Source organism: Lethenteron reissneri, chromosome 4, assembly GCF_015708825.2.
Source record: "Lethenteron reissneri isolate LAM-NWPU_2019-01 chromosome 4, ASM1570882v1, whole genome shotgun sequence".
Classification (NCBI taxonomy): Eukaryota; Metazoa; Chordata; class Hyperoartia; order Petromyzontiformes; family Petromyzontidae; genus Lethenteron; species Lethenteron reissneri.
In genome coordinates this window covers 10,355,034-10,380,594 of record NC_083782.1, presented here as the reverse complement: position 1 = coordinate 10,380,594, position 25,561 = coordinate 10,355,034, and the positions used below count along the sequence as shown (strand labels likewise).

The window sequence follows — 25,561 nt, the reverse complement described above, 5'->3', positions numbered from 1 at the left end:
TTGTGCCGCTCTACGGCTCTCCGGCGTGTTTTTCGGGTTGTGCCGCTGCGCGTCGAACAACGCGATGTCCGACGTTTCGCTTCTGAATCGAGGCAGCTCGCATCCTCCCTCGATTATATAGCCCACTGTTCTTCATTATATAGCCCACTGTTCTTCATTATATAGCCCACCGTTCTTCATTGCAAGGCCCGCGGGCCACTGGCACCCCCCCCCCCCCGACAATACACAAAGAGTGAAAACACCCCCTATCACCAGCATCGTGCAGCTGTCAAACGCAACAATGGTTTCAAATGTGTAGCGGCCCTCACACTGTGATGCCTTATTGGCGAAAGTGACCCCCCTGTGAATATTAGTGAAGAACACTGGGCTAGCCCCATCGCCATCGGGCCCAACAACAACACAGAAACAATCCGAAAACCCATCAGAGAGATACACAAGTAGGAGGTTTAAACCTTTTACATAATCTGGTAACCTGTGTGTGTGCTTGAACAGCTCCTATTAATAGGAATATTTTTATGGTCCATTTGATAGCTAGTTAATCTTCTACAGCATGGCCAGGTTTAAAATGATTGGAAACGTTATCTGAGTTAGGTGAACAATAGATTTTTGTTTGTATATCATGTGATATTGGTATGTGTAAAGTTGATTGAAGTAATTTTTTGGGAAAAACTTTTAAAAAACAATATCATTGTGGAATTATTTGACGATCAAACCGGAGTTTGTAATAAGATCCAAATCAGATATCTCCAATCCACACCAAAGAAGAGTACCATTTTAATGACCATTTGTGTAAGCTTAATTCCCCATAATTAAGCCAATACAAGAATTTGTTGTGTTTGTTTTATAATGAGTATTGCAAATATGAGAGACAACTATTTTTAATTGTCCTAATGAGGTTTTTTTTTTTAAACACTTGGCAATTACAGGCCCTTACACAGGCATCCCCAAAGGACCGGTAGACATTGTGAAAAAAAAACAAGACCGCGGGTTTTGATATTATGACTTTTGTTATTAGGGATTCCACTTTAATAGTATGTGTGATTTATACCAAACTAATGGGAGCCTATACATAGGCCGCACCTTTGAAAGTGTGACAACTTAATTTTCATTTTAATTAATTTCACGTTCATTAAAGGTGCTCTTTAATCAAACACCTTTTCAAATATCCCATTAGTGAGCCTCATTAGCAGTTGTGCAAGACAGGGTCCTTCCAAGGCTCCCGTGAAAATGGTATCCGTTAGGTGGCTTTACCTTCTGCCGGCATGATGCTGCTGCAGGTAGACAGGAGGAGGAGGCAGGTCCACAGCATGGCGGTTGAGGGCTTCTCAACCGTCCAGAGGCATCCGGCACGCGACCTCCTGGCCATGTGGACCTCCACGCTCTTCGCCCCAACGTCGGGGCCTCCAAATGTCGAGCGAAGCCGCATCAATCGCCGGACGGGCTTCCGGCGCGATCCCCCCCCCAAACGTCAAACGGAAAAGCAGTCTATAGCGTCGTCGCACGCTACTTGCTGGATTTTGACGGAGACATTTGGGCGTCTCTGCCGAGTTTTGTTGTCGTCGTCGATTGTGTTTTGGTTATTGCCCGCGATGGGAAGATACGAAACGTGAGCGATCACAAGCGGCGGTGCGTTTCCCTCCACGTCATTTCGCAATGTCGCCCGTCTTCGCTGGGACGCAACTGAGCCGCCGGGCACTCACTTAAGCCGGGGCCTGACCCGGCCGGATGAGCAGCTATCGAGTGAGTGAGCGAGCGAGCTCACCACAGCTGGGCAGGACCCGTCTCTACTGTGCGGTCACCACCAAGCAAACGTCAGTGCGGTGTCATTCAGGCGTTCCAAGTGTATTATGACTGTGATGTCACACACCGCTCGGGCATGGTTATGCCATGTGAAGCCTCCACGCGGCTCAATTCAAGTCATATGCTCAAGTCTTCTGTGATCCTTTCAAGGCCTTTCTCGCTACAATGAAGGTGACGCTCCATTTGATGCGATCGTCATATCTGAGCCTGGAACAACAACAGCAGCAACAACAACAAGAGAGGCTGTCAATGAACATGTTGGATTATCGGAATTAAATACAGTATTGTGCTGATGTAAATAGCACCTTAATTACATTGGAAAAATGCTATGTATGTGCTGTGTATCGCACACTACACGCATTGATTTAATACACATATTAAATTTTGCAATTAACATTTGCCATTTAATTGCAGTTATGGTACATTATCACATTTCTTAACTATAAAAACACCTTCAAAGGTATTTGCAAAATACACGTATTATTATGAAAGGTCACCTTAACATAACGTATGTATTTCTGTTTAAACATCGGATAGGGGAGTATGCTGTAAATGTGTTTGTATAATGCAGCGTCCTTTGTCACTCTAACGGTGGAGGAGGGCCTCCCTTACACCATGTCCATAACAAAGGGGGGGGGGGGGCTTGCTGCCTCTACGTTAACCTGTTTGTGAGCACCTATTAAGGCAGGCAGCCGGCATGGCACACAGCGGAGTGGTGTCGCGTGGTCAGCCGTACAAAACTGGCAACCTTTCGGTACTGATATAGGCACACTGCGCTTGCTACTAATTTTAGGCCGAGTTGACCTAGGGGAGGCCCAAGCCAGGTTTAGATACCAGCCGGCACTGGTGTGTATGACCAGGATTCAAGTCTGGGTGGCCGGGATTGTATTACCACGAGCATGCTCACCAACAAGTCACAGGCGTGACCGCACCGATACCGGCAAGTGGCCACAATATTATTTACTACAAAGTACTTGTACGTGTGTGTGTGTGTGTACGTGTGTGTGTATTATACGAGTGGATTTAATGGCAGCTAAAGGGTTAATTAAACAAGAGTATTTTTATGGTCTCTTAGCGATTTAGCAGTGTATGGTAACCTGGAAACCATCTAAATATAACACAATGGGAGATTTGCACCGTGTAGGTCCCTGCATTTCTTGTAGAACACGTGTGTGCGTGTGTGTATATTTAACACTACGAAACATGCCGAGCTAAAATAAACAGGATCTTGAGGATGCGCTGCCGAACTGCTCTCGCTTGCATTCATACAAAAACTGCCTTCTCCAATCTGCAGGCTTCCACATCTCATTAGCAGATCCCAATATTGGGCCAAGCTTTAGCAGATTCAATTATGCATAATGCTCTTGCACTGCCATTTTAAAATAAAATAAAAAAAATTAGCCCGTTGGAATAATTTAAATGTAAGTTGGCGTACAGACAGCCCTGCGTACAGTAATAACAAGCACCATCCTACATATGCATCGGGCCCGTGTCTTAGGGATTAGCACGCATTCGACAAAGATATACACACACACAAAACTGAATTTTAAATAATGGTGTAATAATATTCTGCTCACCTTAAATTTACGTTATTTGACAATAAGTCACACATTTGAATACTTAATACATCACGTCCACGATGATAAAAATGATACAGTTGGGGTAATTTACAACCTTTCAACGTGCAAGATGGGTGGCTGAATAATGCAAAACCCTAAAGTATCCCATATATTATTGGAAGAAATTAATGTGACACGGTTTCCAAGTCCAATCCCTTTATTTATGGGCAACTGTAAAGCCTGCCCCCTCCTCCACTCGTTGCTTCAACAACAACAACAACCACCACCAACAACAACACTCAGCCGTGGCGATGCAAAAACAAAATTAAGGAAAGCCAAGCCTGAATGTGTCAGCTCAGAGGGAGCAAAGCAATTGCTGTTGCGGTGAGGGCAAACAACCACATGATGTGGGGGTGGCAAATTGCAATTTTCTCCCTCCCCCCCCCATCCGTTTAATTGCTGTAAAATAACATATCACGCGTAATTAAAGGCAAGAAAGCCCGCGGATCTCTTAAGAGTGAAGAGCCAAACGTCGTAGCGCGCACAGACGCGCGTCGCTGGCCAAGCCGCACACGTGCGTACTACGATCCCTGAATACAGAGCGGGGTCTCGGGGAGGCACACACCCACACACGCGGTGATGCCGTCCCTGGCGAGCGGCCAGTGTTGACTCAAAGAGAGGACGCCATTGGAAGGAATCGACATATTGATCTGTGTGCTCAGGCCCTGAAAAGCAACAAGGAGACTCTTTTGAGTGCACACGTGTTCAACATTTCTGGACCCTAGCAGGAAACAGCTTAGGGAGCAGCAATGAGGCAATTACAGCATCCCTCCCCCAACCACTTCCATAATGGCTTCCACTCTCCTCAACAAAATGGCTTTCAAAGTTGCCGGACTCCTGAGACTCGGGCCCTATGTAAAATCATTGCGCTTATCGTGCGCGAACTCTTTCTGAACTTCTCTCAGCCCTCCAATTGCCATGCGCAGGAGGCCGAGAGGGCAGCCCGCTTTGTTTGCTGCTGTGGGTGACAGTGGCGTGGCTGAGTAGTGAAGTGTGCAGGCGGTGCGACTGCCCCCGGGCTACGGCGAGAGAGGGGGAGAAGGAGAGATTGGCCAGCGGGGAGACCCCCAGTTAATTTAAGTTGTGTTTGTTTGTCCAGATAATCATAATAACTCGGGGGGGGGGGGACCCAGCTGACTCTCATTTGCAAGTGACCTGGGTCACCAAAAACGACAAAATCCAAACAAGTAAAGTCACAGCGACGATGCAAACAGAAATTGGCGCAAAATCAACTGCGTCGCACAGGCAAATCATTCCTGAGACCAGGGCCCTGCCAACCGAGCCGTAACGTGAATGTTTAATCAAGTGCCGCCACGGGCACGCTCCAGTAATGTCACGCTCACACACGTGATTTGTAACTCTGACCATAACCTGCGTCGTAGCGATAGTTCAATGTTACCGTGCTATTTAATCGAGGGGCTACTGCTGTGTGCTGTCTTGGTGTGGTCTGGGACCGTTTTTGTTGTTTCTTACGCCTTGATAAATCGGACTTATATAATTAATTTATGTATTAATCATTTATATTTAGTGACTTGCTTACCATGTTCACTACTTTCCACTGCTATCGTGTTTGTAGTGTTCGCTGTTGTAACTTGCCGACCCGCCCAAACTGGACATCTGTGACAAAGAGCTTCATAGCTCATCGGATTCCTCCGGCAGTCTCAATAACGATTCTGATTCTGACGAGCAACAATCGCCAAAAGCCCCCTCGCTGTCCACGTAAACATGGAGAGGGCTAAATAAAAAGGGAAGGTCTCACAAATGCAAAAAAAAGAGCAGGTCAAGCCAGGTTAGGGCAAGCCATGGCATGTCGTCAAGGCAAAGTGGACAGAAAAAAAGTGTCAGATTTTGAGAGGTGAAAAAAAAAACAGTCCTGTGAAAACCACTCGGTTAAATTTCAAATATCTAGCGTCATCTTATTTGACACTTACTGCTCAACTCGTGTAGGTACTTAACGCAATTGGCATGCACGCTGCATACCAATAGCTGCACTCGATTGCAAGAGAGCTCGAGCCGAACGGAGTTCTCTTCTTGTTCAGAGTACGGCCAATAATCTACCCACCGTACCCAGAATCAGGACCGTCCTGGCTGAGCCGCATTTCTGCGTAGCTGCACTTGCAGCAGCAGCAGCAGTCTGGAACTCTCCACCCCAGCTGTACACTGGCAGCAGCATCAGAGGTTCGCAAACGGGTTTTGATTCCTTACCCGTACCCGTACCCAGCCACACCAGGGTCGCACCCTACCCGAAATGAGTGACAAACGGTTACTCACCAGTGACTCACGGCCTACCCATACCCGGCCGCACCAGGTTCGCAAACGGGTACCCGTACCCGTACCCGGCCAGGTACGGGTAGCCGGGTATCGGGTAGGGTACGGGTATCGGGTACCCGATTGCGACCTCTGAGCAGCATCCATGCATCACCATCCACCTTGAACCAGCAGCTCAAGGTCCTCATCAGCTCATGCCCCCACGAGTTCATGCCCTCGCCCGTCCAGGCCCTCGCCCCTTCAAATCGGAATTCAAGGGACTGTGCTCCGGCTCTGCGCTTCCAAGTTCTCAATCGAGAAAATGCGTTCGATTTGTGAAATATGCGCACGCTATAAATTGTGATTATAATTTTCACCGTCGCATTCAGAAAACAACCTCACGGCCACGTGCGTGTTTACGTCGCACAAAGAGAGGAACAAAGCACGAGAAGGATTTGTCTAATGGACATTATTCCAGCAGATGGTGGAGGGTTATGCAGGCGGATTGCATAGTGCCGATGATGCAAGCATTAATGAGGTGTTTTGACTATCGCAAGATGATACGTGATGAAATATGAATGAGTGATAATGTTGCCAAGAGTGTTGCTGATGAAGGTTCAATTAGCAGCACTATTTTTCAATTAAAGTCATTTTTATTACTACCTTAAACAGGTTACCGTACTGTATTGCACTGGATTTTTTATTTTTCTCAAAACCGATGCCATCGTAGTCACAGCAGAGACTCATTTTGATGAACAAGCATTGCCACAGGCTCGCTTGCAGCAGTTCGAGTCTTTGGAGAGAAACTCACAAAGAAACAAAACTCCACATTCAGCATGTTACAATATTCCACGATGATATTTTCAAATAATTTGAATTTTGTTTCGTCATCATTTACTGACAGATATTAACCTTCTCTTGTGCTATACGCGGTCATGCTGCGACTACATGAAGCATACACTATGGCTATGAATAATGTAATCGCTGATATAAAACATATTATAGCTTACGTAACACTTAGCAACATACTGTACTGTGCTTTAGGATCGAGTGGTGGCACATTGGTGACCCCAGTTTGATTCCAGGCCACTGTTAACATGAGTGGTGAGTGATAGCTAAACCAGTTCTAGATCCCTTGTCACCAATCTCGCATCAGCAGTGGATGGAAAGGTTATTTTTTCTTATTATTATGAGCGCAGGATTTTAATATACGGTATATGTGGTGTGGGCAAAAAGTTTGTACACTGCCATTTTAAAGACTGTTGTATTGACTAAACAATAATTGCATCTGTTCTATTGATTGACAATAATACTTTACAACTCATAACACTGTGTAACAAAAAAAATGTGTTCCTGGGTAGTAAGTGTTATTTCCTAATTGCTTATGCCTCAAAGTACAGAAAATGGCTATTATTCTCCAAAAACTTTGCTTCTGTGACCAGGACAGTGATATTTTGAAATGTACCTATTTTCAATGAGATAATGTGTGCATTTGTGTCTTTCGTTCACATAAAGTCCTGGTCACAAAAGCAAAGTTTGTGGGGAATAATAGCCATTTTCTATACTTTTTAGACATAAACAATTACAACATAACACTTAGTACCCAGGAACAAAAATTGTGTTACATAGTGTAATCAATCCACTGTTACAGGGGGTTTGTTTGGCCATACTTCTCCAAACTGGTCGGTGAGAGTGGAAGTTCAGAGGGGGCCCAGGACCGGTTTCGATTGAACTTTCCATCAATGTTCGCCATGGCCGGAAATCTAACTCAGGTTGCTGCCAGCACAGGGAGAGTGCACTAACCACCGCACCACCAGTGAATAACACAAGAGCAGTTTAATTTAAGAGTGGATATAAATATGTTTTACTGCTTACATAAAATGTAACTGTGTACTGAATTTTTTAATGTAGATTTGTGGCGTGGTCAAAAAGTTTTGTTCGCTGCGATGTTGAGGCTGTTATTGGTTTATTGTCTAGCACAGAAGTTCTCAGACTGCGTCCCCGGCACCACCGGTGGTGGTCCGTGACGGGCCGCTACGTGGTCTGCGGGGCTGTGATGCAAACGCAGGTTGATAATGACAACCTTTATAGAGATTTTGTTGAGAACATTAATTCAAATTTTACTTATAACAATTCATTTAAAAAATGAAGTTAGGTAAACGACCCTGAATAAAAGACCCTAACCCCAAGGTCTAAATGACCCCCACCTAAAAAAATTATAGCTGCATTCAAGTAAATATGTTCCGGTTATATGAATCATTTAGTATGAGTGGTATTTAGACAGAGAAGTTGAATGCGTTTTCACGTGGGGTGAGGGCCTACACAGTTTGAGAAACACCGCCCTAATGCAACAGCTGCTTCTGTTGCACCGCAGTGCATGGTGGCTAAAGATGAGCAAGCAAAAGAGGCTAATTGTGAAAAGGGCGAGCAAGTGGCGAGGCCATCAGATTGGCGGATTAGGGAGGCCGAGAATGGGCACGGACCAGAGAAAATCCGACTGGCTAATGAACATGACTGCGGGAGGTTAATGAACCTGTTCTCTCCCTAGATTATACTAAATGGCATGAGTACAATGGTAGCAAATATCAGATTGTCTACGCATGACCCATGCACACATGAGTAGACAATGGGAACAATGACCTGGGTGCCTCAAAAGTATGGACATCTCTTAAATGACCAAAACTCCCACGTGTTTATTTGGGTCTTCGAATGAGTGTATGGCCACATTACTGCTGCATATGTCCTTTGCGGTTGTGCTGCATACAATAGCTCCCAGCACGTGCAGCAGGAGGTCGCACATCGTGATGAACAACCCACGGGTACAACCCCGAAAATACATCAGAGAGTCATTTGACCACATTATTTCTCCGTCATATTTTAAAAATAAGGTTTTTCAAATAATTTAGATGCATTTCATTTCACGCCACAAACACCACTCTCATATCCATCTCATATCAAGAGTGTGGAGGCAAGTGCCCCCCCCCCCCCGCCACCGTGTGTAAAGACGAGAAGGGTACTTGAAAGATCACGAGTTCTGTTGCAGACATTCTCAGACGCATGCGGACGGGGGGTCCTTTGAGATTCCCGAATGGATTCCGTGTCTCACGATGCCACAAAGCTCACCAACTTCTGCAATGTGATGGGCGAATTTTCCCCTCAAAAATCTTTACTTGATATATTTCTAGTACAGTACGTAGAAATAATCGATACTTAAAACATTATATTTTAGTACTAACGTGAAATCTGGTTAATATTAGAGTGGTCACCGACACAACTTCGAACAGAGACGTTCGAACTCCATTCCAGTGCCCGGGGGAGCCGAGCTAATGCATAAAATGTTTGCATGTGCATTAATTTGATATACTATACTTTTAGTTGTAAGGGCTCAACCCCCACCTCTTTGTCCATCCCTCTCGATGAATGGGGGGGGGGGCAGCTGTGGATCGAGCCCCCCAAACAGATTTGCAGGAGTTGCAAAAGTGGCAATCATAAATTGCTTCACTCGCAACACGGTTGCGAAGCACAACAGAAACTCAGCAGAGTGGCAGCACTTAGCAAACGCATTACTACTCCTATTATTATTATTAAATGTACAAAGCTACAAATTAAAGAAAGAGCAATTACAGAGCCACTTTGTTTGTCTTATCCCAGAAATGGATTCAAATGGTCAAACCAAACACCTCGCAATCACCGCGACTTGGCGTCACAGTCATATAACAGGTGACCTATTTTATGTGTTCATCTACAGCATTCACAAAAAGTCACTTTAGTAGTCCGCACAAAGGTGTTGCAACAAAAAAAGCAACGCGGCATAGTCGCGCGCTTTTTGTGCAAGCGCCCGCCACAACAACAACAACAAACAGATAAATAATATTTGGAAAAAATTCCCAAAGCGGGCTGAGAGGGGAGAGAAAGAGAGAGGTGCGTGGGGGGGGGGGGGCTGAAGAAGTGAGAGGAGAGAGAGACGACGCACACGACCATGCAAGCGGCGTGCGGTGTCTTTTTGCGCGCCACGACACGATCCGACAAAGGAGGTCCCCCCCCCCCCGCGCACACACACACGGTGCCTTTACTCGGTGTGTGGGGTGTGGGGATCTGTGGCCGTATCGGCGACGCGTGTCGCGCACATCGACCGCCTCGCACTGAGAAGAGCGCTGCAGGGATTTGAACGCGGGACGTGGGAGCCGAGGGCTCCACACCGCGCGCCTCGAACACAGCGAGCGAGCGCAACGACTATTCACGCGGACCGCCCGCCAGTAACTTCCTGCGGTTTCTTTTTCTTCGCCGGGATTACGAGGGAAGAGACGTTCAGACATGTCACACGGACGAAAGATCCATTGCAATTGTATGTAGCGTAGGACTGTGGTATCGCTTGGGGGGGTGGGGGGGGTGGGGGGGGTGGGACCGAGAGCGATCGTGGGGGGAGATGCGGCACTGTGTTCCGCGCGCCGTGATGATGGATCCACAGGCGGCCTGAGTTTGATGCCTCGGCAATGGTGAACATGAGTGGCGAGCGATATGTGCATCGGTTCTGGGTCCCCCCCCCCTCTTCACAAGCCCGCACGGGTCGTGGTGAAGTGCGCGCAGTGTCAAAGAACACACACAAGCGACGCGCTCCGCAAACGCCTTTATCCGGCGGCGGATTGACAACAGCCTCCAAGTTACCGCATTTTTTGTAACACGCGACGATATACCCGAAGCAGCCCTTCCACCCCTCCACCCGGTCACCAATCCGCACCAGGGAGGGTTGCAGCGCGTGTGGTGGTGGTGGTGCGAAGGAACCTTCTTCACCCGACGGGGGACCGCCGAGAGAGGAAAGCGAACATTGCGAGTGCCTTCAGAGCGACGGCTTCGTCGTGATGAAGATCGTGCACAGCCACTCTGGCTGCCGCTCGCAAAGAATCGGTGGCCACAGAGTCAAGAGTCTCTAAATACACAGCCGCGTGTTCACGTGAGCCAGAGAGGTCTCCATCGTAGATCACCGCGCCGCTCTCTGTCAAGCTGTAATAAAACTGCTGTGATAACTGCACAGTGGTGCATAAAGGCTTCGCGAGGGAGACACCCCCACCAAACCAGTGGCATGCTATCTGCCTAAAGTACTGGCCAGAATGTTAAACAAACGCTCATGTCCTACGGCACATATATAGACGTGTACTGGCAGTCTGAAAATACAGTTTTGCACAGGTCGTGACATTTACCACTAAACGCTCTCATTGCCTCTACCTTTCTCGGGTTTACGCGAGAGTGACAGCACATATGGATGCATCTTTCCCGAGACTTATCTGCCTGCCACTCAAAAACAGATGACATCTGCGGAAAAGCCGTTCGTTAAACATTACATTAACTGGGATTACGCTCGCACTTGCGAATCGTTCCGTGCAGGTACGATTTTTTTTATCGGGGTGGAGAACAGAAAATGCAATTACCAAAAGCATATTTGAATAACCCCCCTCGCCTCCCTGTTCATTATAGTTCATCCATTTGGTCACTGTCACTTGAAGAAATCGACGAGGCGTGCCGAGCGATTTCAGGCTCATCCCTGACACAGGTTGGCTCTGGGTATTGGCGGCGAGCATGAACACCTCGTGTCAGACGTGCGTGCAAGCTCAACTGGACTTCCTCTCGTGATTGCTCTGCGGACTGCATTGTCCAAAGTGATCTGCGGCTGGAGTGGTGGCGAGTGGTTAGCACTCTGCACTTTGAATCCAGCAACAGGCACAGGCTAGCGATCGTGTTTATTGTTATATATCAGCGTTTTTTATTGTCATTCAACAACCCAAAACACAGTGGGGATTTCAAAAGGAGGGAAAAAACAGCGGTCAAACTTAAAGCAGCGCCCTGCTCATGCGCACATTAAAGTGGCGCTCTTCTCGTTTCCAGCCCTGAGCCAGTGACGGAAATTCCACATTTCTGTGGCAGGGGCAAGTCTATCCACAGGACAACCACCATTGACTTTTGAACCCGGTGGTATGGAGGGGACCTGACCAGGATTAGAACTCGCATCCTTCCTGATGCGAGTCGCCCTACCTCTGAGCAGCCACCCCGGTGGTGGCGAGTGATAGCTTCACCAATCCTGGCCCACCCATGACTTTCACGAAGCCACATGAACCAGCATGATGAAGTATGGTCAAATAACGACCTCCCACCCCCTCCCAAAAACCAACACGGCGTGTGGGGCGAGGCCTTCTTCCAGCAACAAAGTGACGATGGAACATCAATTATTTTTGTTCTTTTTTCAACAAATATAAATCACCGATGAATTGTTCCAGGACTGCAATGGCAGTGCTGCACCAGGATAAATACAAGAAACTCACCACGTTCATCATTAACACTGCCTAAACGCGTACAAATATACGGCAGGATTCCGTCTCGGGAAATGGCGGCCTACTTGTATATTTTTTCTGTAACGAGGCAGTGTTCGAGATGAAGGTGGCGAATTATTTTTGTTTGTAATTCAGGAATTAGTCAGGTGTACGATGCCATCTGTAAATAAACTTGAACATCCGTTCCGTCATCTGTCACAATCAAAATGTGTTTTTAATCACATTCCATTGAGGTCTCTGCCAACATTTTTTTTATATAAAATATAAACAAATGTGTATATATCTAAAAACACTGCAAACCAACGTAATGAGAGTGACGTGAGGACGGAATCGTTGGCCAGATTCAATTGACCAGAGCCAAACCCAGAAGTTTAAAAAGGGAAGAAAAATGAAGCATACGCATGGGTTCTAAAACACATTAATTAATTTATGACGTTTTAACACGTAAGCTTTCGCGATCAATATTATTCATAATAAAGGCTTTTGGGTTAGATCGCGTAAGTATAAATGTGTCGAAACCCTCCACCACCCCAGTAATGGATTTGTCACGTAAACAAAATTGCAATTAGTTACTACTTCAGCCCACCGGTGTGTTTGAAGAGAGAATCCACAACATTTACAATTTGAGTAGTACGACGTTTCGCTGGAAATTACATCCAGCATCATCGGGCGATTTGTCAGAATTGTGAAGCCATCCACCTGCTTCCGGTCTTAAATAGTGTAGCAGGATGACGTCATCGTTGAACTCTATCAGGTGTAGAGATCAGAGGCGGAGGAGGGGGGGGTGTAATTAAGTAAGATTAGTAATCAGTTAATTAGTACGTGATTCTTCTATAAGGAATTGTAATATGTATTAGGTATTGCTTAATAATATGCTTCCAGGCTGCACTAAGCCTGTAGCTGTCAGAGTAGTTAAAATTACTTGTATTGCTCTCAATTTAAATGAATTCTCTAATTAGTCTTGGCCAGTAATAATTCGTTTTACACAACACTTCAACGTTCTCAAAATCAATTGAGTGTCCTTGTTGGCAAGCATGTTCTGCCACTGCCGACAGTTGTGTTTGAGAGAATGTAATGTTTCTTTGCTGTTCTTTTAGTCTTACGCTGATGTTACGACCCGTCTGTCCAATAGTGCAAGTCCTGAAATGCCTGGCATCGTTTTCCAGCGGAACGTAAATATCAGTTGGCTCATTTTGTCGTGACATTGTTCTTCACTTTACATGTGAATAAGCCCAAACTATAATTGGCGCGTCGTTGCACGCTTGTACGCGTGACAACTTACTTTTCTGACTGTGTCGAGTGGCGGAGGACTCCTAACAACACAGATTTGACAAGATCATTATGCGACTTAATATTGACAGAGAAAATGCATTTTAACTTGGGTGTTACGTTAAAATGCATTTGTCCTCGGCAATATCTATTTGTAGCACAGAAGGGCAAGATATGTTGGCATATTCACAAATGCAATTCTCGAGTAATTTCAGCACTGGATGTGCCCAAAATAACACACATGCAACCAAGACAAAGATCCCCCATAGATCCCCCATAGAGACTTTTCCAGATTGTTGGGGCGAGCGCTGTTAAGCGAGCACCAATGGAAGTCGCCACGGCGCACGAGAGGGCGGTGTGGCCGCCATCACGCCCAGTCAGGCTGAATCGACCTAGGGGAGGCCCAGGACGAGTTCAGATATTCATCACTGACATTAGCCACGAACGGGAATCGAACTCGGGTTGTCGGGGTTCGATGTGCAGCGTGCCAACCACTGCGCCACCGCTCGCCCGTGACGTGCACACAAACGCAGACAAGCTGATAAAAAAAAACATGTATACATTGATAAGCTGCAATATAACAATACACGAAAACTAAGTTGAAAAGAAAAAAATGCATGGGGGGTAGGGGAAGTGACAAACACACAAACAGCTGCTTGTAAAAAAAAATTAAATGCGGCCACGATTCCCAAAAGACATCGACAAACATACCAAGACAGACCCAGACAAACGAGCAGCCGCGGAATGAAAAGACAGAGGAGGCGAGACTCGCCAAACTTCTAGGTGGGAAACTTGACAAACTGGCACAAAGTCAAGCGCGCAAACAGACAGAGAGACAGGAAGGAAGAGTGATAAGCAAGGGCGGGATGGGAGACGGCCTGTTGGGGAGCGAGCGAGCGAGCGAGAGAGATGAGATTACTGCGAGGCCTGTGGGCGAGGGCACCAGTCAACCCACCGCCACTTGCCCTTCCATAACGAGCAGTGGCTGTAAGAAAGGTCAGCTCATAACCCAGCTGTCAGGCCCGGAAAGGGCATGCCACCACCGGCGGCAATTTCCCCGGCAGCATTTAACTACGTTTCATCAAGTGCATGATGCTAGGATGTCAACAAATACACACGCGCTTACACACAGCATTCTCGCGAGGAGGGGGTGGAGGTTTGGGGGGGGGGGCGATATGAGCGATGGAACGCGATTCACTTTGAGGACATTTTTCAATAGAATTATTTGTTTGCACTGTTTACGCGTTCTCATGGGTGGGAGGGGCAGTGCGGGACTCGAATGATGACTGCCCAGGTTGTTTTTTTTGTCAATACCGAGGATGAGCACGAACAAATAAAATTACACGAAGCGTGTAGCAATAACAAAATGTATAAGATGAATGTGCTTATGGCGGGGGGGGAGTTTGTTGGTGGCATGAGCAAATATTAGTACGGTTGGCTCCATAGGGCGCGAAAGAGGTTCAACATACGGACACATTTGCGAGTTTTTTTGCGAAATTTCAGGGATTTACGTAGCACATTAACATTCCACGCACGTAAACAATTGGATACAGAGATTGCGATATATTTAAGGTGCGTGTAACACGCCCGGCTCACTGTAGGGTTAGAGCTCTCTCACGTGTTTGTGGGTTTAACTCCACACGCATCGCGCGGCACTTGCAGATGCGCTTCTGCGGCCGTCTGGAACGCTCTTCCTTCCGATATTAGGACGCCGCTGGAGCTTCGCACTTTTAAATCTAAATTTTTAAAAATGTCTTTAGAACTGTTTTTTGTGTTCAGTTTGTTGTCCTTCCCGCGCACCTCCGATAACACTTTGTAACAATTTATTTTTGTTCCTGTGTATTAAGTGTTATATCATAATTGCTTACGCCTCAAAAGTAAAGAAAATGGCTATTATTCCCCACAAACTTTGCTTTTGTGACCAGGACAGTGATATTTAGAAATTTACCTATTTTCAATGAGAAAACGAACGAATTTGTGTCTTTTCGTTCACATAAAGTCAGAAAAAAAAACATATGAATCAAAATGAACATGTAGTTACACTAAAGTAATACAATAATGACTACAAAATATTTAGACACCAAGGCGCACTACCACAGGCAGGACAGGCTACAGCGGACCGAGTTCTCTGTGGGGAGGAACAACGTCAAGAGGGAGCCACTGGTGGACCCCCGGAAGGTGCTGATGCCACCACTGCACATCAAATTGTGCCTTATGAAGCAATTTGTCAGAGCTGTAGATAAGGAGTCGGCATCCTTCAAGTAACTTCAAGACTTCTTCCCTAAGCTCTCTGAGGCAAAGGTCAAAGGCGGTGTCTTCGTCAGACCACAGATAAAGAAGATCCTGGAGTGCAATGAATTTCCCAAGTAGCTCACTAGTAAGGAGAAAGCGACTTGAAACAGCTTTGTCACAGTGGTTCCTGGCTTCCTGGGCAATCTCAAGGTCGAAAACTATGTGGAGCTGGTTGAGACTTTGGTGAAGAACTACGGCACAATGGGATGTAGGATGTCCCTCAAAGTCCATATCCTTGATGCTCATCTTGAGTAATTCAAGGAGAACATGGGAGCGTAATCGGAGAAGCAAGGCGAGCGCTTCCACCAGGATATACTGGACTTTGAACGCCGTTATCAAGGACAGTATAACGAGAACATGATGGGAGACTACATTTGGGGGCTGATTCGTGAAAGTGAATTACAGTATAATCGTAAATCTGGAAAAATTACTCACTTCTCAATCTTTTGTGGTAATTTTGTATTACTTTAGTATAAATACATGTTAATTTTGATTGACATGTTGTTTTTTTCTGACTTTATGTTAACAAAAAGACACAAATTCGCCCGTTTTCTCATTGAAAATCAGTAAATTTCAAAATATCATTGTCCTGGTCACAAAAGCAAATGTAATTTCAAGATGGAATCAACGGCAGAATTTGTATTGTACAGTTTCACAAAGCATCTACATAGAATAGCAATTCAAGATACTGTCCAGGTGACAGCAAGGGCAGGGAATGAACAAGCCACTAATCCAATCCACTAATGGAGTCTTTTCCATATTGTTACGAGATTTCTGGCCGATACGTTTTGAGATCAACTGTTTTGACGAAGCATACATCCCACGTAACGATTGTATCGCAAGGCGGTGACATGGCCTAGCGGTAGAGCGATCGCCACTCGTTGGAAAGGTTCGTGGTTCAAATGCGGCGGCCGTGGTGGAAACAACGGCGTGAAAACCAAATGTCCTCGCGATGATGATCGAGTCACTTCCAAGTACATCGTTACAAGTCGGGTCACCGGTCGTGCAAAGAAATTGCATGCCCAGCAGAAGTTACAACGCGCGTGCAATCCAACGTACGTAAACCGTACACGCGCGCACAAAATTACCCACGTGTCACCAACGTGCAATAGTGCCATAGGTGGAAGATATGTATGGTGCGAAAGAAGTTCAAGATGCATAAGTACAGGAGCTCTCACACACAGGCTCTAAAGCACGTGCTATAATTAACTTGGACTTCAAAGTTTTTTATAATAATGCTGCACGATAACGTTTTTTGGGTTAGGGCGCGTATATGTACGCGATCAAAAAACGTCTTCATGAATAATATTGGTTGTGAAAGCCAGCGTGTTAAATCAATGTTTTAATTACCAAAAGGAAAATAATTCTTCAGTAAAAAAATATACATATAATGATTTATGAAGAGCATGTCATTGCCAGCATTACTTATACACACGTGTATGGGCATAGGCGAGCTGTGTGCTGAGTTTCGAAGCGATTGGTTTTGTAGCAAAATTGTAGTTAGTCCTAAAACCAACACGTCAATGCCCTCAGACCGGAGGACGCAACATTTTTCAAGCATACCTAGAAATAGCCGAGTGTAATGAAGTTAAAATAATAATACATGGACAGCCATTTGTCAATCTACTGCTGGATGAAGACCTCCCAACTCTGTTAGTCACCGGGGGCTGATTGACCATACTTGACCATGCTGGTCAGTGCAGGTGGGGGTGGTGGGGGGGAGGCGGGTTCGGATGCCACTCGCCAATGATGTTAGCCGTGGCCGGGACTCAAACTTGGGTCACTGAGTTCATAGGCGCAGCAGCACTCTCACCTCTGTAAGATCCACTCCACCACCCAACACAGCCAAATTGGCTCCCTTAAACAAAATTTTAAAAACCGACAATTCGGTGAAGAGTAGATGATGCTAAGGGTAGGGAAAGGTGGAGAACGAGTGGGACAAGATTTAAATTCTCCATTGGAGTTGAAGGGAAAAGTCAGCAACTCAGATGGCTGGGGGGGGGGGGGGCAGACATTCCAATAAAACTATAATTAAACTATTTTAATTTTACGAGGTAAAGCCCACTCAGCTATGTAGTTCTTTTTCAGAAGCGACCTGGCGACAAATGATAGCTCAACGAAGTGGCTTATCATGTGGAAATTTATAGCAGCCAAATATTATAAACGCGTAGTGATGTTGATTCTAAATGTGGAGGGAAAACCCGGAGGACCCGAAGAATTATCCAAACGACCACGGGGAGAGAGACACGCAAACTCCAAATGCACAGCAGCAGGCGTCAGGGTCGGGACCGAACCCACGACCTCCTGTATACCTGGCGAGGGTTTTTTCCCTCCACATTAAGAATCAACACGCGTTTAGAGTATTTGGCTGCTATACATTTCTACATGATAAGCCACTTCGTTGAGCTGTCATTTGTGGCCAGGTCGCTTCTGAATAAGAACTACATAGCTGAGTGGGCCTTACCTGGTAACATTTAAAAAGTTTAGTTTTAACCCTCAACTCCTCCAAGACGTCTGGCCATCGTGGAAGAGTAGAGCAATACGACCCTCCAGAGGGGCTCACTAGAGCTCCCTCTACTGGAGATCTTTCCAACAGCAGTGGCATGAGCAAGCAATTGCAGGGCTGCACCTTTACCCAAAACTGGAGAACAGTGGCAAAATGTGGCCCACACATTGAATGACATCAACACCTTTCTCATTCACGAAGACTGCGGTGGCAAATACATTTTGTAAATGTATAAACAACAGATTCAACATTATTACTACGGACATGTGTTTTTTGTAATTTACAATTGTTTTACGGACGGACGTAAATTTATACGGGCAGTTGGCAACCTTGGGGAGGAAACTAAACACCCCATAAAGGTCACGACCCTTGCCAGTCACAATCATCTCACGCAAATAGCACATCTGCTGGGGCCAACACCCAAGTGTCACTCAGGGCATCTAACAAAAGAGCCAGACACGTGATCACTTTAATGCTTTCAGGTGCACCGACCTGAATATAACGAAACAAGCCTTAAAGATATTAAATAACAATAATCTACAGCCCTATCAATCCACAGTTGGTCGATCGGGTTGGCTGAGTGCGTGGGAGAGGCGGTAAAGTGTAGGTACTGCTACCACAGCGTGGAAGAGTAGGCCAAGGTACCCTCAAGGGGGACTCTCTAAGACTTCTCTCTCTTGTTGGAGCCTTGGCGTGAGGTAGTAACACCAACGCTGGGCCTTTGCCCTTACTAATCCACTTACTGGGTGAGGGCCTCCAGATTGCCTGGGAGTTGTTTGACTTTCCTTCACCACATTGCTCAGAGCAGGTTTGGTGAAGGAAATGCACCCAGAACACAGTTTGATATCACTAAAACTAAACTATTTTTTTTATTTTACCAGGTAAGGCCCGATTGAGCTATATTTAGCTCTTTTTCAGAAGCGACCTGGCTTTCACAAATGATAGTTCAACGAAGTGGCTTATCGTCACGTGGACATTTATATCAGCCAAATACTCCAAACGCATGATGATTATAAATGTGATAGGAAAAACCGGAGGACCCGGAGGAAAATCCATGCAACCACGGGGAGAGAGACACGCAAACTCCAAATATACAGCAGCAGGCACCAGGCTCGGGGTCGAACCCACGACCTCCTGTGTACCAGGCCAAGGAGTTAACATCTCCTAGCCACGGTGGCGCCCCTCTCCCGCCACTGACGATAGAGCCGTGACCAGCAAGTCACACTCAGCTCACCAGATTCATAGCGGCAGCGCGCTAACCATTGCGCCATCGCTCTCCCTTAAAATACATTACAGTACCATAAATATATAAAATATAATATGCTCGTAAAAATGACTGCTTTTACTTTTCAAATGTGCTCGTAAAACAGGCTTTTTTTTACTGTTTAGAGAAAGTCCGCAGTTACGAGTTCGATTTAGTGTTGCCATTACAGTATTGTGCATTCGATCAATACAGTACATTATTATAACATACAAATGTAACTTTACGTAATCTTGGCGAGTTGGTGGGGAGGGGGGGGGGTCTAAGAGATGTGCACCCCCACCCCCTCCTCACAATTCAGGATTCTGATTCGAGAGTCAAGGATAATTTACCTTTAAAACTAAACAAAAATTATTATCGTTTTGTTCACCCCATTAAGCCAAAACATAATTTTATTGGCGTCAAATTTTGCATGCGCTGATTTTTTTCATCATCAAGTTTCACGTTTACATTTTGTTTTAACCGATCACATCTGGACTCAAATTCACGCCGTCCATTTCGCCTCCGTGGCAGTATTGGTTGCGTGTCTGGTGACGCGAAAACACCTTACAGTTGGGCCCACTGTGAGAAGGCTTCCGTATGTTATTATTTAACAACATTGCCATTGAGCGCCTGAACGTATTGCCAACTTTTTATGTAATGTTTAGTGTTGTCCCTCCCCCCTCGCACCTTCGATTAGCACGGTTGGGTACGTACGACTGTGCGAAAGCAGTTCAACATACAGTAGTATATAACGTACGCACGAATCTAATATTGTTTAACCGTGTGAGAACTCAAAGAGACCAGGATGAGTTTGACCTGATCCTACACATGCAAATTCACGTATGTATCATGGAGCATTAAGAAGCAATATTAATCAATTAATGTATGCATTGGCGTACCCTGTTTCTACTACACCTTGAACTAAGTTGTAGCCAATAGCCTTACATTTACAGAACCACTCTTATCCGTGACCCTATTACGCGCAACTCCCAGTTTACTATTATCCGCGTTTGCCTTAGGGTCTGCAAAAGCTATTTGCAGAATCCTCATTATCTGCAATTACCTGCAAACTTTCCTCCGCAAATAAGCGGAGTAATTTCGAGGGCAATAAGAAACGCGAGACATCCATCTCCCCCACGTCGCAGCGATGAAGAGAAATTCTCCCGTACCGCCACCAGCACCACCACGGCATTGAAACAGCCCACATCCATCCAAAAGCCTTCAAACTATAGGAAGTGGCATTTGTAAGCCGCATAAAGCTAAAAAGAGATTCCAAAATGTGGAATCCGCATGTGGAGTTGGAGTGCTGAGGAGTGCTGTTGAATCAAGAGGCGTTAGAAAAATTACAAATCCGCCCCCCCTCCCTCTGCCACTTCAGTGAGCTGGTGCGGATAGGCAGCTTGGGGGAGCAGAGGTCACACAAAACCCAAGCAAACTTCCAGTCGCAGCCTCCACTTCACTCTCCCCCCCCCCCCCCATGTCCTCCACGCTCAATGCACAAAGGCTCAGTTCTTAGCAGATGGAATTCCAAAATGGTTACATCTCACAATAGGACCCCTGCTCGTGCACTTCCTATATGCCAGGCGGGGGTGTTTTTTTGTTGCCGTCGATTTGATCCGAATTCATTAATACGAAATGTGTTTCGGCCGACGCAGCATTGTTATTTTCCGAATTATATATCTGAGGGGGGTGTGGAAAGTGAGTTTTTTTTATTACTTCGCAGAAATGTTCTCGGACGCATTCGTTTCGGTTTGAAGTTTTAACTTTTTTCATTTTTGGATTCGGCTTCGACAATAAAAAAAATATATTGGCCGCAACCACGCTGGCTGCGTTCGAGTGCTGCGCAGAGCCAACGGTGCCGCACCTTCAACGGCAGGAATCCACGTGACCTTGTCCGGCCCCTGACGCAGCTATGCAAGGTCAATCTCGATATTTGTTCTGATTTGTTAAAAAAAAAACTCCATTTCCCTTATCAGACGGAGGAGCAGAGCGCACAGTAAGTAAATCAAGCGGCAAACGACTGCGCACATTTGCACTGCACGGAGAGACCATTTTATCCGCATTCGCGTGGCTTTATTCGGCGATTCACGGTGGGTGTATAATACTCGGCCACCAAACAGCTGCTTCCTATAAATCATTCTCTCAGCTTCCCCTCCTCGTGCGGTTTTTTTTCTTCAGAAATTCTCAGCCAGTGACAATATACCATGTCCTCGCATAATGCAGTCAGATATATAAGTCTGACCCTGCGTGGACTCTCTTCTTTTTTTGCGCCGTGATTTTTCCATTCCCCGTCCAGTTCCCCACGTACGTCAATACAATTATTATTTATTACAAGCGCCGTACTTTTTTTTCATTCAAAGGCACGAGTGGGCGCCGAGCACAAAGGACCTTTCAGTGGGGACGGTCCAGCACGCTTCATATAACACGTGCTATGAGAAAGTCTGTCTGGGTATGTGTTAGGATATCGTAAAGCCTACCGTGCAGCTGTTTGCTGTATTTCAACGGGCCGCAGACTTTTGACATTGTTACCCCACATGTAGCCCTAATCCGTCTTTTCCAGCACTTGCCGTTTCGTACTCCTGCACCGCAGATGTGTGACATACCGTACGCGTAACAGAAATAATAGCCCCAACGTATTAGTCAATAACACCGTGGCCTTAAAAAAAAGATACGAATATATAGCGGGCGACGTTATGGGCAAACGGATCTTTTTCGCGGCACAAATCGATAAGTGAAGGAGGGCCTTTGCCCGAAACGTCACCGATTATAATGTATTTATTTCATTTTGAGGCCACACGCGGTGTTATTGACGCATCTGTCGAGTTGCTTGTTCTTGTTTGTGCTCGTGTGCCAATGCAGCGGCAGCATCGCCAGCTAATGCCATTCGTAAGGTTGGTCTGCTGACAAAAGGATGGTGGGCACTCAGTAAACATGCCAACGTTGGGCCAACATTGGCAAGTGGTTGGAGCCGTTGGATCAACATTGGCCCAACGTTCCATGTTTACTGAGCAGATACACGAACCTTGAAAATTGTTTGAGCATATAAGTGCCCATACCTCCAGTTAACAATTGCGATGGAACGTATCAACACCCAGTAACCACTAGCCATGGGTGAACCTGTTCAGATTTGTATATTACAATTAATAATTACGTATGACTAGTAACTTGCTGACTTTTGTCAATCTGCTGCTGGATGTTGCCTTCTACACGTGTCAGTCATATCATGGGGGTTGGTGAAAAGGAGGCTCCCATGTTCATATCTCTCTCTTGTCACTGCCGTCAACCGTGGCCTGGGAATTGAACTCATGTGGATAAAATATTGCAATTATGGAAGAAAACTCAACAGCACCGTCTATAACAAGGTGGCCTTAGAAAAAGTTTCATAATAGGCGACACTTCGAGCGATGGTCCAATAAAACTATCTTCTAAAGAAAGTTTTTCCCTAATGAGTTTTGTTCCTCTTTGGCCCTCATTTTGCCAACCGGATCTTTCTTCAACATCTTTCTCACTTCCTGCACAGTGCCTAAAGCCTTTTTGCTTCTTTTGTGAAAGGTGCCTTATGAGTACAACGTAATAGTAATAATAATTATTTTCAGTAATTTTTTGTGTTCAAAACAGCACATACCGGCACGAGTGAGAGCGACAAATAAAACTTCCCCGGAGCAAGAGGCCAGGTGAGAAAACAGCAGAGCCCTCGGGGTGGATAAGAAAGTCATTTGCAGCGATTTCAGACGTAGTGTCATCAAATCTGCTCCCATGCACCGTCTACTAACACGGGGGTGGTGATGCACTGCTCTTTCCTTTCTTGAATTCCGAACGGATTCTTCTTCGTCAGATGTTTTGGCTTATTCTTCCACGCAGTAATCTGTCTTCACGGTGAAATCTGGATAATTGAAGATCATTAGAGTTACGTGTATTTCTCTATCTCCCGGGTACATATGCAACGGTGGGCCCCATGTTGGCATGTGGTTGGAACTGTTGAACCAATGTTGGCCCAACGTTCCATGTTTCCTGGGTCACTGGGCCTTTAACATTCACTCTAACTCTGAAGTAACTTTGATCATTCACCGCGGTAATTCCCTACAGATATTCCCAGGCAGCTGCACACAGATGTAGGTCCCTCCTTGCGCTACATCTTGAGACATCATTATCATCGTCATCGTATTTACATTCCTCGTAAATCCACATACCGTAGTTATTAGTTAAACAACTGGATGATGAACACAGACTATCGCTTTGAATAGAAGCCTTTAAAGTTGTTCCAGGTTACACGAACATTACAGTCTTTAACCAAATTCCTCGAGCGTTCCTGCTAAAAAGTCACACGGCAAACAAAACTGTGTGTGTCTGTGTGTGTGTCTGTGTGTGTGGGTAGCGGTGGTGTAGCGGTTAGCGCGCTGCACTATGAACACGCCGGTTAAATTCCCGCTCACGGCGAACACCAGTGACGATTATCTGAACCGACCCTGGGCCTCCCCTAGGTCGACACAGCCTCAAATTAGTATCCGGTGCGATGTGTAAACATCGCTGCTGGGGAGACAAAGGCGACCGGGCATGGTGTTGGCCACCCACCCCCTCGTGTGCCGTGCCGGCCTTCATAGGTGCTCGCTAGCAGCACTTGCCCCGACAGTCTGTTAAGGCTATATGGGGGATCTTTGTTTTGTGTGTGGGGTACGCTTGCTCCTCACAATCTCTCGGCTGGTCCTGCCAAGCTTCTACCACCAAAACCCAGGGGTGCTGCTTTCGCTTTTGGAGTTGGGGGTGTCCTTCGGAAGACTGCCCCCCCCACCACCCCACCACCACTTTTGAGTTCTGCTGTTCTATATTGTCATTAAATCAATGCAACTACTGTGCTGGGCTACCGACTCAGCGCCGAGGATACTGTTGCCATGTTGCTGGGTATTTTAAGATTCCACTGTCAGCACAATCGGCGGTTACATCGCCTTGTTGGAGGCAGAAAAAACGGGAGCTCATAGGTGCGATGACTTTGCTTCCAAATGCCGTAGGTGTCTCTTAACCATGTTGGGTGACCAGATCCCCATGACATCCCGTGCACCTGACCCAAACGCCCATATGGAGGCATCATCATCGCGCGTGGGATTTTTTTTTTATCTCAACCACGGGGGGGGGGGGGGGGGGGGGGCCCAGAACGACGTGTCTAAGCCACGGATTCATTGGGAGAGTAAATGGAAGGAATACGTAGACTATATATATTCGGATTTAGAGAGATGGTAAAGCCATTTTATGACTCCAGCAAAGATATTCTTATGTTTTTTCAGGTAAAGTCACGTAGGTCAAAAATTAAATTATAACAGTAAAATAAAAATAAAATAAAAATCACGACGTTTCAAGTGAGATACAGTTATCGTGCTGTGACTGTTCCACCTGAAGACGGAAGCTTGTGTTGCCTCCGAAACGTCGTGATTTTTTATTTTACTTTTATTAATTTTAATTTTTTACCTACGTGACTTTACCGAAAAAAAACCTAAGAATATGAATCCTTGCAGTCACGAAAGCTTCAAATCTAGAATCCAGAAAAGATCCCAATGGTGCTAAAGAGGCAAGGAACAAAACTGCACATTAAAAAGAAACCGGCATAGCCTCTACAAGCTTGACCTTCTTTAACTGGAACTATACCATGGTGCTAAATTTTAAATTAGCTTGCCCCTGCCCTGGTACAAGACTTGACAAGAAAATCTCTACTTTTCCTGCATGTGAACATTTCTAAAATCTTCTACCTCAATAACAGTGGAGGTGAAGGGTCGCTTGTGCACAGACGTTCATACAACTTTAACAAGGTCCCTCAACTAAGTGACCCACGACTGTAATGAAACGATGCACAAATACCGCTGTGCATACATAAATACCGTTGCCGCGGGACCGTGCTCATGTGCGCCAACTTGCATTGTGCCGCGCTGCGGAATTGGAACATGATGGGACTGTTTTAGCAGAGGCATGATCCAATTTGACACTAATTTTTCAACATGCATGCAAAACATCAATACCTTTCAGTAAGAGGCCTACTGAGTATGCTACATTTGCTTGTGGCCTTCATGCATAATGTCAGAATTCATTAAGTCTTTCAGCGCGATCACAGTCATCTTCAAACCCAGAATACTTGCTCCTCTGGGTCCCTATCATTTAAGTCTTTATTCTGAACGGGGGGGGGGGGAGTGGGGGGGGCCCAGGCCATTTGCATTTTTTCAATGGGGTGTACAAAACAATGGCGCCACGATGTTTGTAACGTGCGCAGCGCCTCACT

The 25,561-nt window shown here is 45.9% G+C and overlaps 1 protein-coding gene across 1 annotated transcript in view; it reads right to left on the bottom strand.

Moving 5' to 3' along the window:
* Window positions 1-25,561, bottom strand: part of LOC133350771 (adhesion G protein-coupled receptor L2-like) — a 205,873-nt gene that overhangs the window by 117,957 nt on the left and 62,355 nt on the right. Inside the window, exon 2 of the mRNA XM_061565495.1 lies at window positions 1,252-2,007. Coding sequence (XP_061421479.1) covers window positions 1,252-1,426 — 175 coding nt within the window. The 5' untranslated portion in view covers window positions 1,427-2,007. The remainder of the gene's footprint in view (window positions 1-1,251; window positions 2,008-25,561) is intronic.